Below are 16,104 nucleotides of genomic sequence, written 5' to 3' on the forward strand. Positions count from 1 at the left end.
TATGATTCTTGTTCTTTCTTTTGTTAATGTATTGTATCACGTTGATTGATTTGCGGATGTTGGACCAACCTTGCAGCCCAGGGATAAATCCCACTTGGTCGTGGTGAATAATCCTTTTAATGTACTGTTGGATCCTATTGGCTAGTATTTTGGTGAGAATTTTTGCATCCATGTTCATCAGGGATATTGGTCTGTAATACTCCTTTTTGATGGGGTCTTTGTCTGGTTTTGGGATCAAGGTAATGCTGGCCTCATAAAATGAGTTTGGAAGTTTTCCTTCCATTTCTATTTTTTGGAACAGTTTCAGAAGGATAGGTATTCATTCTTCTTGAAATGTTTGGTAGAATTCCCCTGGGAAGCCATCTGGCCCTGGGCTTTTGTGTTTTGGGAGATTTTTGATGACTGCTTCTATTTCCTTAGTGGTTATAGGTCTGTTCAGGTGTTCTATTTCTTCCTGGTTCAGTTTTGGTAGTTGATACATCTCTAGGAATGCATCCATTACTTCCAGGTTATCTAATTTGCTGGCATAGAGTTGCTCATAATATGTTCTTATAATTGTTTGTATTTCTTTGGTGTTGGTTGTGATTTCTCCTCTTTCATTCATGATTTTGTTGATTTGGGTCATTTCTCTTTTCTTTTTGATAAGTCTGGCCAGGGGCTTATCAATCTTGTTAATTCTTTCAAAGAACCAGCTCCTAGTTTCGTTGATCTGTTCTACTGTTCTTTTGGTTTCTATTTCATTGATTTCTGCTCTGATCTTTATTATTTCTCTTCTCCTGCTGGGTTTAGGCTTTATTTGCTGTTCTTTCTCCAGCTCCTTTAGGTGGAGGGTTAGCTTGTGTGCTTGAGACCTTTCTTGTTTCTTGAGAAAGGCTTGTATTGCTATATACTTTCCTCTTAGGACTGCCTTTGCTGTATCCCAAAGATTTTGAATAGTTGTGTTTTCATTTTCATTGGTTTCCATGAATTTTTTTAATTCTTCCCTAATTTCCTGGTTGACCCATTCATTCTTCAGTAGGATGCTCTTTAGCCTCCATGTATTTGAGTTCTTTCCGACTTTCCTCTTGTGATTGAGTTCTAGTTTCAAAGCATTGTGGTCTGAAAATATGCAGGGGATGATCCCAATCTTCTGGTACCAGTTGAGACCTGATTTATGACCTAGGATGTGATCTATTCTGGAGAATGTTCCATGGGCACTAGAGAAGAATGTGTATTCCATTGCTTTGGGATGGAATGTTCTGAATATGTCTGTGAAGTCCATTTGGTCCAGTGTGTCATTTAAAGTCTTTATTTCCTTGTTGATCTTTTGCTTAGACGATCTGTCCATTTCAGTGAGGGGGGTGTTAAAGTCCCCCATTATTATTGTATTGTTGTCGATGTGTTTCTTTGCTTTTGTTATTAATTGCCTTATATAATTGGCTGCTCCCATGTTAGGGGCATAGATATTTACAATTGTTAGATCTTCTTGTTGGATAGACCCTTTAAGTAGGATATAGTGTCCTTCCTCATCTCTTATTACAGTCTTTGGTTTAAAATCTAATTTGTCTGATATAAGGATTTTGGTGTCCATTATCTCCCCCCCCTTTCAATTTGGAGGTGTCTTTGGGTCTAAAATGAGTGTCTTGCATATAAATATGGATGGGTCATGTCTTTTGATTGGGGCATTTAGTCCATTTACATTCAGAGTAACTATTGAAAGATATGAATTTAGTGACATTGTACTGCGTGTAAGGTGACTGTTAACTGTTTATTGTCTGTTACTTTTAGCCTCTTTGCTTAGAGGACCCCCCCCCCTTTCAATATTTTTTGTAGGGGTGGTTTGGTGATTGCCAGTCCTTTTAGTTTCTGTTTGTCCTGGAGCCAATGAGGTTTATCCAAGGTATGCTTTACCACTGATTGAAAACTTTTCACCTGGCTTCTAAGACACACATTAATGTGTTTTCGAAGTTTATGTAAATAGGAATAGATAGGATCATATGTTCTATTTGCACCTAACTTCTTTTGCACATTGTTCTGTTTGGTAGAGTCTGTTATTGGGTGATGCAGTAGTGTGTATTTCATGGGCTTGTGCCTTGGTTCCAGTTTTTGGCTGTTACAAATGATATATTTTGGTGCACAATTGTACACATTTATGTGTAGCATATAAATGGATCTATATTGAATTTTTGTGAAAGGATGTGTATATATTTGACTTTTGTATTATTGCTAAACATTTTCCACTGGAGTTGGTGGATTTATAATGTCTCCAAAAGTGTCTGAGAGGTCCAGTTGCTCCGTGTCCCTGCTAAAACGTGGTACTGCTGATCCTTCTGTTTGTTGTAGCCATTCTGGTGGTTAAACTGAAGCAGTTTTAACATGAATTTGAACACCTTCGCTGAAGTATTTGTAAGCTGCAAAGTCACCGGAGAGTAGTAACATGAAGAAGCATCAAGGGAAATAGGGGAAGTGAATGGAGGTTATTAGATCCAAGAGAGGAGCACATGGGAGACCCGACTGTGGCAATGGGCAGGGTGTGAAAGGCAGAGGACAAGCAGTAACTACTAGAACATGATCGCTACCAGGAGTAGTGCCAGCAACTAAATTCATGGCATAGAAATGGAGCCCAGTGTTGCCATCTTGTTATTTTTGATCGCATTTTCTGATTAGAATTTGGGCAACTAATAGCCACCATGAAGGCTGTGAATTCCACTTTGTAATGACTTTTTTTTCCCCTGACTTCTTATTACTAGATCTGGACCAACAAAATAATAGATGACCTTAGGGATAAATACCGACCAATTTTCCTGTGGGTACTGATACTTTTTCCTCCCTCCCTTTTCTTACTTCATTGCACAATTCATTTGGTTAACTTTTGCAGTTCAGCCTACTTGAAATGTTAAAATATAATTAAAAATGGAAATATAGTTATTTGTGTATAGCTCAGGAAAAACAACTTTCTATACGAGCAGAATGACAAATCAGTAGTGTTTAGAATTTAGAACTGGAAACCTTGAAGGGGCTTCTGCTATATATATATTTTTTAATAATTAAATTCAGAGTTAGCAGTATGTTTTAAAATGTAAACATCCTTGAGAGGTATCACAAATTAATGTCATTTAATATATAAATGATTATGAGGAGATTCATAAATGTAATGAGGAGAAGCGCTCAGGGTGCTATGAAGCTGTTATCAGGAAGGTAACTTTATCATTTCCTCAAGGCTAAAGTCTATTAATAATACATACTTCAACTTGAAGTGTCTACTGATAAGTTACTTTAACAGATTCAGCATTAGAAAAAAAGTACCTTTTTTACCCCCTCAGTTCTAATGACATAACTATATTTCATGTCAGATAGAGCCAGAGAAAAGAAGTTTTGATTATGTTTGACTAACATATGTAATTAAAGTTTTTTGGCAGGAGTGTTCTGAGAGTCATGGGATTCTAGGTCTGGCAATAAATCTGAATTCGTTCAATCTAAAATGTGGTAAGAATCTATTTTCAAACGCAATTTCTCTTTCTGAACAACAGGAGTTATCCATGGAGTCTGGAATTGATCCTGGCCAGGAATACGGACAAGATTATTACAGTTATGAGCATGGGTACATCTTCAGATTTTTTTAATCCAGTATCAGTGTCTTTTTTATGAGTAATAAGGAGCTATTGAATATTATTACTAGCATTTGTGTTATAAATGTCACTTCATCTTTTAAAAGGGATTACGTATCTACTTTTAGTTTCAATCAAGTTTTATCCATTTTTCTATATTCAGTTCCGGTTTGTTGATATTGACTACAATGCTAATGATGCAGTAAAATCATTCAAAACTATTTAAATGAGAAATAGAAGTCAAACATATTTGCTCAATTCCTGAATTCACCATTTCTGACATATGTTTAACATTTTATCTAAGTCAGCCTCAAGATTTGCCCAAGAGAAATTAAGAAGAAAACATACTTTAGAATGCAGTAATAAGTATATCAAAAGAGGAATGTATACACCATTCCAGACCATGTTTGAAGCAGATCTTCACTGTAAAGATAGAGATGTTATGTCCCGAATAAGCTATGTGTTTTACAAAGAACCTACTTCCTGTTCTAAATTCAACTAATTAAGGAATGATATGCTCTTCTCTAAACACCAGTCTCTCCCAAAACTTAAATCTAAAATAACCTCTTTTTACTATTAATTCTAGGATACCATCATGGCAAAAACCATTGGCCATCGGGTTGTACTTCTCACTCTATGGTTTTGTAACTAGTTGACAAGGAGCACAATAGGTGCTGAATGATGAGGACAAAGAAGAAAACAGAGCTCAGTCATGGTTACCAGGATCCCATGGAAACATGTTGAAGGCTGTGAGTTTCTGTTTCAGGTATGAGATGCCTCAATATGGAAGCCGTCGCCGTCTGTTACCACCGGCTGGGCCAGAGGAGTATGGTGAGGTAGTTGGTGAAGCCGAGGAGGAGTATGAGGAGGAAGAGGTAATGCCATGATGTTTAACCCTATTTGAATAGCGGGCTGCCAAAAATTTCAAAAATCAGAAATCCTATTCACTTACTACTCTTTTTCTGTAGAAATTTAATAACATGGACCATTTCATTGCCTTGTGTGTAGAAGGAAATTGTTGTGCAAATTTATTTCCTTCTATAAAATGTTAAATGCCTAGAATAAAGTTAACATTATAATCAAATATATAAAAACTATTTTGCAAAACGATGGTTACTTTGGTTCCCACGTTGTCGGGCATACCTAAAAATCATGGAAAAGTACAGCTATCAGAAGCAAAATATTACCACCAATATGTTTAATGGAATTCTGTTATGCATGTTTTAATTAACATGAGTCATTTATATACTTTGCCTATAATTATTACTTGGAACATTTATCCAAAACAAAAACAAAATAAATGTCACTGTAGCTTTACCCTGTTCAAAAGTAAGAAAATATCACATGAACTATTCAGATAAAGTATCATAATCTCCTGATTATATAAAGAAAACACATGAAACTATTAACGTGTAGGGAGGGAGAGAGGAGAGGTGATGATTATTTCTTTCTCCTTTGATCTAAGATGTAAAATAAACTCTGAATGAGAAAAAAAATTGGAAAACCTCAGCTTTTAGTATTAGAAAGTACAAGCCAAAATACTTTCCATCTGTATGCGGTGGGGATGAACCGTGGAGAACTGGGTGCTTATTCTCTGAACCTAGTTATAACCCTGCAGAGTCATCCCTCCTTGACCTGTGTGGGACAAGGTCACATCACAACCATCCCCCCGCTGACGGTTCAATTGCATTTTCGTGATTTTCAGGAAGAGGCAAAGAAAATTAGAAAACCAAAAGTCCAAGTTAGAGAGCCTAGTGAGGAGGAAGAAGTAGTGGTCACCATTGAGAAGCCACCACCAGCCAAACCCACGTACACAACATGGAAGAGAGCCAGGATCTTCCCAATGATTTTCAAGAAAGTTAGAGGGCTCGCTGACCAAAGGGGCCTCGCCGAACTTGAGGGGGAAGAGTGGCAGAGACACCTTGAGGAGGTGGATAAAGATTATCTGAAACTCACTCTGGACCAAGATGAAGCCACGGAAAGCACAGTGGAGTCAGAGGAGTCGTCATCCAGTGACTACACTGAGTACAGCGAGGAAGAATCCGAGTTCAGCGAGTCAGAGACCACTGAAGAGTCGGAGTCAGAGACACCTTCGGAGCAGGAAGAGAGCTCGACTCCTGAGTCTTCAGAAGAGTCAGAGTCCACAGAGTCAGAAGGGGAGAAGGCCCGGAAAAACATCTTCCTGGCCAGAAGGCGGCCCATCGTTCAAGAGGTCAAGGAGGTCAAAGGGAGAAAAGAGGAGCCCCCTGAGGAGCTGGAGGAAGAGCCCAGGGTGGAGGAAGCAGGAGAGGAGAGTGAGCAGGTCCTTGAGGAAGAGCCAGCAGGCCTTGAGGTCCCTGAGGAGGAGGAGGAGGGCAGTGTGGAGTCGGCGTCGGTGGGGGCAGGTGGGGACAGCGAGGAGGACTCTGAGCCGGGCCACAGTGTCAGCAGCAGCGAGAGCCAGTCCGGAGGGCCATGGGGCTTCCAGGTGCCCGAGCGGGCCACCAGCAAGAAAGCACCCCGGGAGCAGCCCCCAGGAGCCGACTCCGAGGGCGACAACACAGCACTCTGAGCCAGGGCCCAGGAGGTGGGAGTTTGCTGTGGCGAGTGCTCTTGTGTGCCGTGCTTTCTGTGTGCTCTCTGCAATGACAAGCCAAGGGAGGAACATGATCGTGACCTCTAGCTGACCTAGGATTAGAGGCATGCCCGGAAAGGGAACATACGAGCGCTACAAGTAGACTTGTACATCAGAGTGCATTAGGGTCAGACTGACTCATCTTCCTCTATTAGCCATTTCCAAGACAAACCATGAGTCGATAGTATCTCCTAGTGGAATTTCTGTGAATCCACTATGGCATTATGCATTACCAGTGATGCCCTGCCTGGTCAATGGATTTTAGGACTACCTGGGGCTGTTTTTATTTCATCTGTAGACAATAAATCCTTAGGATAAAACCGGCAACAAATGAGACCTCTTAAAAGTCTACTTTTGCATATATGTACATTTCAACTGGCAAAAGTATTATAAAAAATATCACGAACATGTTCAAATGGGTTTGTATTAGGAGATAAATGAACTTAAAAGTTTTTACCATTTCTTTTCTTTTCCATTGTGGATATGAGTTAAAGTGGATGTAGAAAAAAAACCGAATTTTTACAAAACTTTTCTCTGGGTAAGTAAACATAGTAAATTTGAAATATATATCTGGAAATCAAAAAGCATGGCTTACTTAGTCCAACCCATTGGTAGTTCACATATTCTAAAAATGTGATACTATTTTGAGAGTAACCTAGTATTGGTTAACCTTTGCTCTTTGCCATATCTCATGTGGGTTGGTAAAAGAAAAATAAATTTGTAGACATGCCCATTGTGTTCCAGTTGCCTACTAGAGGAAAGTTTACAATCATTCATTTTCATTTTTGTGTATTACTGAATCAATGATTCAGGATGGGAAGATACTTTCTTTCAAGTTCACATATATTTAAATAAAATGATCCAGAAAACCAGGATACTTCATGTGAATACAAAAAGGATACAAAAATTGTGGCTATTATATTAGCAATTAGAATGATGTGGGTTAAAAACATCTTTAAAATTTGGGAAAAGGAAGTATTAGTATGAACAGAATATACTAATACTGTGTGTTCCCTTCTATTGAACTTCTCAGAAGAGTAGAGCAACTGTCAAACAATGGATCAGATCCATACCTAAATATAAATAATACACTTTTTTTTTTTTTTCCCATATAGAGCAGTAATTTGATCTAAAAAAATACAAGTGCTTCCTGAAATGTCTGCTTCTTAACCGAGCAACACTGTCTTCAGAAGTGAAGCTCTAAATCCAGTGGACAGTTGGCGGGAAGGAATGTGCTGTTAATAATATTGAGTTTCTTCTCTCCCTTTTGAGTTCTTTTACCTTCTATGGCTTCCTATCAGCGTTTCTGAATTTCACAGACCTTGTCATTGTTGCCCCTTTCATTCCTTTGACAGTGACTCCTTGTTTTTGATTTTGGCAGTGGGCAAGAAAAAGAATGATCAGGTTAGTTGTGGATCGCGAGTACGAAACAAGCTCCGCCGGAGAAGACAGTGCTCCAGAGTGTCAGAGAAGCCGCCTTCACCGTCCCACCACACACAGTAACATCAACGGCGACATCTACATTGCCCAGAACGGGTCCGTGGTAAGAACCCGCCGTGCCTGCCTCACTGACACCTTAAAAGCGACTTCCCCTGTCCGACTGGGGAGGCATTTTAAGAAGCTTGACAAGTTGGCAGTGACACACGAGGAGAATGTCCCCCTGAACACGTTATCGAAGGGGTCGTTCTCTACCGAGAAGATGAACACGAGACCCACTCTGGTTACGTTTGCCCCTTGCCCTGTGGGGACCGACGGTACCACAGGGAAGCCACTGGGGCCCAGACTGAAAAGCACAGTTGAACAGGAGTCCATGGTTGACAGTAAGAACATCAAGGAGACTTTGGAATTCCCTAGTGACCACACGCACTCAGACGACGAGGAGCTTTGGATGGGCCCCTGGAACAACCTCCATATACCAATGACAAAACTGTGACCGATTTTTTTAAAAAGTTATTTTGATTTTTACTTCAGTTTTTAATAAACTGCGCTTTTTATTGTCACTGAGAAAACGATGTATGGGATTTATATCATGCACACAAGCTAAAACTTTGAACAATATGCTTTAAAGTTTAAAAAGAGACAAATTTGCACTCGCCTTTGTATCAATTAATTGTTCTTCCCAGAAAATCTTTCTGGACAGACTCTCAATTCCCTGAATAACATATCATTTAAACTTACCATTTAGCTGTTTTGTTGGATCTTTATTTTTTTTTTTTTCATTTTAATAAATGAGAAATAGTAAGTTATCATTTATATTTTGTCAGTTAACCTAGATTAGTCTTCAGCTCTATCTTCACAGAACACTTTTTGGCACATGTTGTGAATTTAGTTTTCATAAAAATGGGAAAAATTATATTAGAGCATTTTACAGGTAATGGGTTTATACAGTTGCCGTCTATACCATCCTGATTTTTTAAAGGAAAGAATTACAGAGTGATAGCAAACGTGAGAATCTTCTGTAAATTACTGAGAATCATGAGCCTATTTTCCTTATTGTCCGATATACAGTTTTTCAGATTTTTACATATGCATTTGTTGACCTTTTAAATCACACTTGAAATTGTATCTCTTTTATAAATACCATTCACAACTTTCCCTGGCATCTCCCCCACTCCGACCCCTTCGCACACATACTTCACGAACACCCTATCCACACCAAACATAGTAGGTGATTTAGTTTCTCCATCTGAAGTTAAATAATTTCTGGAGCATCACAGAAATCTCACCCTCAGCAAAAGCTTACTGAGGGAGGAAAGGATCAAATAGGCAATAATGCATCTAGAACCACAACTTCAGTATGGAAGATGTAGTAAGATCAGAGAAGTCTCACATTAATGTCATTGGTCATGAATATTTTATAAACTCGGTATAAAAGCATTTGGCAGGGTCAAGAATTTATATAATAGGTGAAATGCCTATGAAGGGTATAAATCCATAGCTTCAATCACTTCTCCCAGGTACAGCTTATTTATAGAATATTTTAATACCCATAATATTTATGTGCATATAGTGCAGAACCACAATATGATTGCCTGGGCATTTTTTTTTTTTTAATCAAAAAACACAGTTTTGATTTTTCACCACTGAACAAAGCACAGTGTTTCATCATTAACAAAAATGAAAACCAAGTATTCTTTCCAAGAAAACAAAAAACAAACCCAAGAAACTTGCCTTGTGTGTTGCATACTCTCCAGATGTTAAAAGGATGACACGATATAAGAGAAAATTCAGAACTGTATTGAATATGACTTCGTATGATACTGAGTTCACCTCAAATTTTGCACAGTATTGACCAAGTTCAGATTTCAATAAAATTCTCATGCATGATTATATGGTTGAAAGAGACTGAATAATGCACTATTAATTTCTCTCACCTGTTTCAGTTTAAAAATAGTTGATTATAATGCTGTTTCCTTATTTCCAAAGTGAATGAATTGTATGTAACATGAACTTGCTAACTTATATAACTAGTATGGTTTAATTTCAGGTTTCAAAAAGTACTTGAGATCAAATGCAGGAACATCTCATTTATCTGACATTATTGGAAATCAGTGCCTTCTATACCCTTACTGGAAAAACTGCCAGCATTAACTGGAAAGAAATATGGCATTCTAACATTAGGTTGTTAGAAATAAATTCTTGCTCACACCCCCCAGGTTGTACTAAACAAAAATCCACGTTCTCACAAGATCCCAAGGTGGTTGGTACGCGTATTAAATTTTGACAAAGAATGACCCATACCACTGAACTCCAGAGCTTACTCCTTAAAGCACCAAAGCAATTGTTTTTAGTATAACATACGTCGGATAGAAGTTAGATTGTACATATTATATTTTCCTACCTGTTCAGTCAGAGATCACTAACTATACTATTTCCCTAATGTCTGAGGGTCATCTCACCTAGCATCCCATGGTGGTCTCTGTGCAAAGAGCTTTATCTGTTTTTCTCTCTCCCTTTTCGGCTGTGGTATTTAACTAATTTTGTCACTTTGCCTCTCTCTAAAATATATCTTCCAGTTTATTTCTAATTTCCTGGTGAGAAAGTCTGTGTCTTTGTTTTGCATATTATTGAAAAATTATTAAACCCTAGATAGGGATCAGGCATGTGGATTCAAACAAAAGTCTGGCAATTCGCAGAAGCTTTTTGGGATCGCTATTGGGATCTGAGTGCTGAGAGATCTGAAGTTGGCCGAAAACTAAAGTCTAGATAATATGAGATGTCACTGTATTTTAAGGTTCACTTTTTACAAGGAAACATCAAAATATCACAAGCTACTTAGCAGACACATTTGAGCAATTTCCAGTTGACCGCTTCAGTAAAAACAATAAAGCTAAGCAGTATTCACACAGAGCAACCAAACCAAACGTTTGGTCAGTATATTTTGAGGTAAAGTATACACAGCAGCAAGAACAGTACCAACTAAATAAGTCTGGACTGAATCAGTTACTTTGATAGGACTTTCACTGTTCTAAAACACTCTGACTCAGGATTAAAATTGTGGAACCCAGGGGAGATGCCCACATAGTTTAAATTTAATACTTGATATAAATGATGTTTCTATGAACTTATAAAGAAATTGGTGGTTGTTTTTCCTAGATAGGCATAGTGATTGTTCTTAGTCAGTACTGGCTTTTGATCAGGAAGAAGGAACAGGAGATCCCAGCTGGTTAAGATGAGAACCAACTGATAGGACTCTCTTATTGCTAAAACTGCAGACTTCAGAAGGTCTCATGGGCAGGAAGGGCGGGGGGAGGAAGAAGGAAAACTAAGTTAAGGTGACAGAACATTTGTGACTCTATGGCCATCAGCTCACAGATGCCAACCTCTGAGCCCAGCCTTCTCGTTTCATTAATTATAGACTCTGAGTTGTTATAGAATCATAACTGTAGGTTAGCCAAAAGCATCTTTTTAAATCCAGAAAAAAAGAAGTTTGCCTTGAATTATACATGTGATACATCATTTGTGTTATTAGGCCACTTTGTAGCTTTTTGGGTTTTGTTTTTGTTTTTGTTTTTTTTAGACATTGTTAACAGGGAGGTTAAAACGTATTATTTATCCTATGTAGTTCTTCCAAAGGGGATATGGTGGACACTATTAAAATATCATTAATTGCATTTATGGATCATAGAGCCTGAAAAAAAAAAAAAAACTGAATTTTGATGCTTGAGGGAAGACATGTTCTTTCTTTTATTTCATGAGTTTTTCTTTCTCTCTTGTTCTGCTCCACTGTCTGCACTCTGCCCCAGAAGCGCACCTTCCGTACACCACGTCAATTAATGCGTAAAATAGGCAGAAAGTGCTAATAATCTATTCTCAGGGCAGATGCCCGCTGGTGCCTGCAAATAACACAGCGATAGGCTGAGGGATAGGTTCAAAATAATATTGAGGACCTCTATTTTTATTGATCATTTCTTTCTCTTTTCAAATGATACCATGAATTCCTTTGGTTTACTTTTCTCTCTTTTGTTTTTGCATTTGTGGACCTCGATCTTTATAACGATCTTTACTCTTTAGATTTGTTTTTCACTGCAATCTACTTTAAATTTATGGTAAGTTAAGCACATGTATGGAAGATGTGAACTTTGTCTATGGTTTGGGAAATTATCAACACATTCACTGCTTTCCCAATTTCTTTATTCAAACACCTGTTTTTCCTTAACAAATATGTTACTGTATGAGGAATACGAATTAGAAACTTTCAGTTAAAATGCATTGTTACTCACCACACAATGTTTCAAAAATAAATTTCCATTTGAAAAAAAAAAAAAAAACTGTTTCTCATTATTCTGTCAGGTGAGGATAAAAATCAGTAACTATTTTCCCATTTACGTGTTTAATATTTCAGTTTGGTAGTACAAAGAAAAATCTGCTCTGCAGACTCTTATCTTTGAATGATGCAGAGAAGGGAAGTGTCCTTAAAACCCTCATCCTTTTATAGACATTTCAGTCATGTACACAAGTCACCAAATTCTAAGAAGGATGGACACGGTATTTCCTAAAATACTGGCTGTTTAAAAAACTATATAATCACTTAAACACGAAAGTGTTCATATACAATCAGTTACATTCATAGAAATGCTAAATAGGGAGCATCTGGGTGGCTCAGTTGGTTAAGCGTCTGCCCTCAGCTCAGGTCATGATCCTGGGGTCCTGGGATCAAATCCTGCATCAGGCTCCTTGCTCAGTGGGGAGTCTGCTTTTCCCTCTCTCTGCCCTTCCCCCCACTGGGGCTCTCTCTCTTTCTCTTTCAAATAAATAAATGAAATCTTAAAAAAAAGAAATGCTAAATAGAATAACTATGTCAAAAAGCATGGTTGACATGAAGTTACATTATATCTTTAACATGATAGAAGGCTGATGTTTCAGAGATTTACAATTTGTACACCTCTATCTATATCTAATTTTCCATCTATCCACCTGACTATATGAAATATACTCGTATTTCCCTATTATAACTTTGTAATGCAGCTGATGATATAATAATGTCAATCGCCTTTTCTCTCAAACAATCAGGATCGGGAAGGATACATTTTCTAAGACAACCATCGTGAATAGAGAGAGAATTCCTGGTCCTTTGCCATTCTGGTGTTCATCACAGACAGATATCTATGTATCCCTGTATTTCCAGAGCCTACATGCCCTACATGAACAACAGCTGTTAAGGAAAATATTGAGTGAGTTCATTCTTGGCCCAATACTGTGTAACTTTGGGCATGTCATTTTACAATTTGCCCCCTTCATTGGAATATGGCAATAACAACATTCACTAAGAGGTAAAATTGGATATTTAATCTGAACCTATTTTGACATCTCTATAATGCTACATGTACAGAACAAAAGATTAGAAAACTTCCTTTGCATTCTTCTTCATAAATAGGCCTTCTAATATTTTACTGGCTAAATGCCAGTATACTTTTTTAGGTTTTTTTTTTTAAGATTTTATTTATTTATTGGACAGAGACAGTGAGAGAGGGAATACAAGCAAGGGGAGTGGGGGAGAGAGAAGCAGGCTTCCCACTGAGCAGGGAGCCCAAGGCGGGGCTCAATCCCACGACCCTGGGATCATGACCTGAGCTGACGGCAGATGCTTATTGACTGAGCCACCCAGGCGCCCCAATGCCGGAATACATTTTATCGATCTATTCCATATAGTAGGTATTCTAAGTTACAGGTATAGGTCTTCAAAGAGAAAGATAAATTTATAGAATTTCTCCCTAGGACTTGAGCTTCTGTATAAAAAAAAAAAAAAAGCACCAGTGAATGTGTACAAGGGACCACTGTGAGGTCTCGTCCAAAACCTGCTTCATTTTCATCTAAACACGTACCTTAAATGCATCTTTCATGTAATCACTGAATTAACAATGGTTCTTTTGAATTTGTTGTGAAAGAGAAGGTTTTTATCAAAATCTGTCCCTGTCACCTTAATCTCAACATCATGATTTACATAAAGGAGCGTACTGATGAAAGATGGTATGGAAATATCAGTATCTGTGATTCTGGGTCCCTTTGCTACCTACTTCCCAGGAGATTTCTTTACCTCTGCCATCTCCTATAAAGAATTCTGATCTCTCAAACCCTTTAAAAATATCATTCATAGGACAACGAGGAGAGAGAATGAAATTTTAACTAGCTTGTAGATGATAGGTATATGCAGATACAGATGAGATACAGATATGTAAATGGTACCTATATAAATGGTGTATACACATAGAAATGGTATGAGCCCATATCCACATATTTAAATTGTTTTACTTTAGTTACAGATATTTAAATTCATAGAAATAAAACAATACCTTTATCCAAATGCTACTTTTACTGATTCTCACATGTCACGTGATTTTATTTATACTATTAAACTCACCATCAATATCAGTGTGTGTTTTCTCCAGAGGGACAGGTACTTGTGCATATAATATTAAGACAGTTAATTTTTGGGGTGGTGTGGGGAAGGGGAGGTTAGAAATATATACTCCTGATACAACAAATATTTGTCTTTTAAAAGTAAGGCACAGATACTGTCTGCCTTTTCAAACAAATCCTTAAAGGTTTATTTATGCCAACATGTATAATTGAGACATTACAGTAGAAATAGTACCTAAACAGCATTATTAGGTTTATATCAGGTCTTTGCTACCCCCGAGAGACAAAGTTATCCAAAGAACCCTAAGTCTTGATTTTACTGCTAAAATAATTTGGGTCCTAAGCTAACCAACACATCATTATCTAGCCAATTTTTCAATGTACATATCAGTCAGTTTCCCAATGTTGCTTAAGGAATACATTTTGGTTCTAGTCATTCCCTGGTTACTCTTTCCCATTGGTCACATCACAGAGTCTCTGGTTCGGTTTCTGTAACCATGAAATGAGTTTGGACAGAAGAGTCTTGGGGCCATTCTGAGTTGAGGCTGAACTCATGGGAATGGCATTACCTGGGACCAAAGAAGCCTGACTGTGCCCATCCCCCCAACATCATGTCTTTACAGCCCATTTCAGAACAGAAAGGTGTCGTGGTGATTTACAAAAATGCAAACTACAAGAGATGGAATAAGGTTGAAAGAATGAGACAAAGGGAAATAAAGATGAGACAAGAGTAAATACAGTGGTTACATTAGCACTTATGTGCCCCATGGTCCTAGACATTAGTTATTAATTTAGCCCTAATCTCCCCCAGCTGTCAGACCAAAAAGGGAAGTATAATTTGTCACAAGATTCATAGTGTGCATAAAGTTAAGAAACAGTCATTGGAGAGAAGTCAGCTTTGCTTGTTGCCAAGACTCGAGAGAAATTCGTCCTGAGGGTCTTTAGAAAAACTCTGCTATATGATATATTGGCTTAGTTGCCGCCATTCAAATCTCCTTTCTGTAGGTCTTGGCTTGCTCTTGGCCAGCTCACAAACGTCAGCCTTCCTTCCAGGAGCTCTTCCAGTGTTTAAGTCCCTGACTATTCCTCTGTTATCAGCGTTTCCCACAGTGATTACTCCAACAGTAGATTGCCAGAATATTTCCTCCTTTCTTCCACTAGCATTCTGTCTTGCCCACAGATTTATATTAATCCCACTTTAATTAAGTCATTAATCAAAGGCTGGGTTGTAAAGGTCTGCAATTTTCACAGCTCTGAGGCTGTGCTATTCGCTGATGACGGCATATGCAAATGCAGACCGATTTCTTTATTTCTTCCAAACATAGACTTGTTCTCCCCTTGAAATTTGAGCCTGAATTTAGAGAATATATTTTTTTTTTTTAGACAAATGAAACTAGCTCTTATAGATAAAAATTTGAGGAATATGTCATCCCCTTAATTGCTGGACTAATTTAGCCTAATTATGTCCAGTATATTAATTAGTATTTCATATTCATATATTTGGAAAAGAATGGGTGCGGGTAGTGTTATTTTTGGCAATCTCTTATAAACCAGTTCTCCAGAAAACAAACAAATAAAAACAAATCAAAATGGTTCATTGTGTTTTCAGATTCCCACCATAATCATGGACTGATGGCTTCATAACCAGCTTGCCAAATCCCTGCACTCAACCTCGGCCTTACCGGCCTGTATGGACTGCTTTGCATGGTTTGTACTAAGCACCAACTTTCACTCTCCAAAACGACAGCAGGAACTGTTTCTGGAAGCCAAGAAAGGCTTTACAGAAGGACATGCCTGAAGGACAACAGCAAAGGATCAATTAGACAAGTCTCCCCCAGCCGTGGGGGAGGAGAGACCATGAGAGGACTGGAGGATGCCAGCCGAGCAGAAAGGCCATTTTGTGCCAAGACCAGAAATGTAACAAAATTAAATTATATATTCACGAAACGACCAATAATTCCATTTCACATGTTAACGGAATGCAATGGAGTAGGGTGGGGTCAGAAAATGTAAGATGAGGCTGTGTCTCAGGCAGGAGCTAGA

At 38.1% G+C, this 16,104-nt stretch overlaps 1 protein-coding gene across 1 annotated transcript; it reads left to right on the top strand.

Moving 5' to 3' along the window:
- The first annotated feature begins 1,643 nt into the window (after positions 1-1,643).
- On the top strand, positions 1,644-11,918 carry LOC116648419. Its single transcript, XM_032430384.1, has 3 exons — positions 1,644-3,580; positions 4,354-4,462; positions 7,583-11,918. Exons 1-3 carry the CDS (start codon positions 3,519-3,521, stop codon positions 8,132-8,134), a joined length of 723 nt encoding a protein of 240 aa, XP_032286275.1. The 5' UTR covers positions 1,644-3,518; the 3' UTR covers positions 8,135-11,918.
- Positions 11,919-16,104: the final 4,186 nt, after the last annotated feature.

This window comes from Phoca vitulina, unplaced genomic scaffold (assembly GCF_004348235.1).
Source record: "Phoca vitulina isolate PV1807 unplaced genomic scaffold, GSC_HSeal_1.0 scaffold43, whole genome shotgun sequence".
NCBI lineage: Eukaryota > Metazoa > Chordata > Mammalia > Carnivora > Phocidae > Phoca > Phoca vitulina.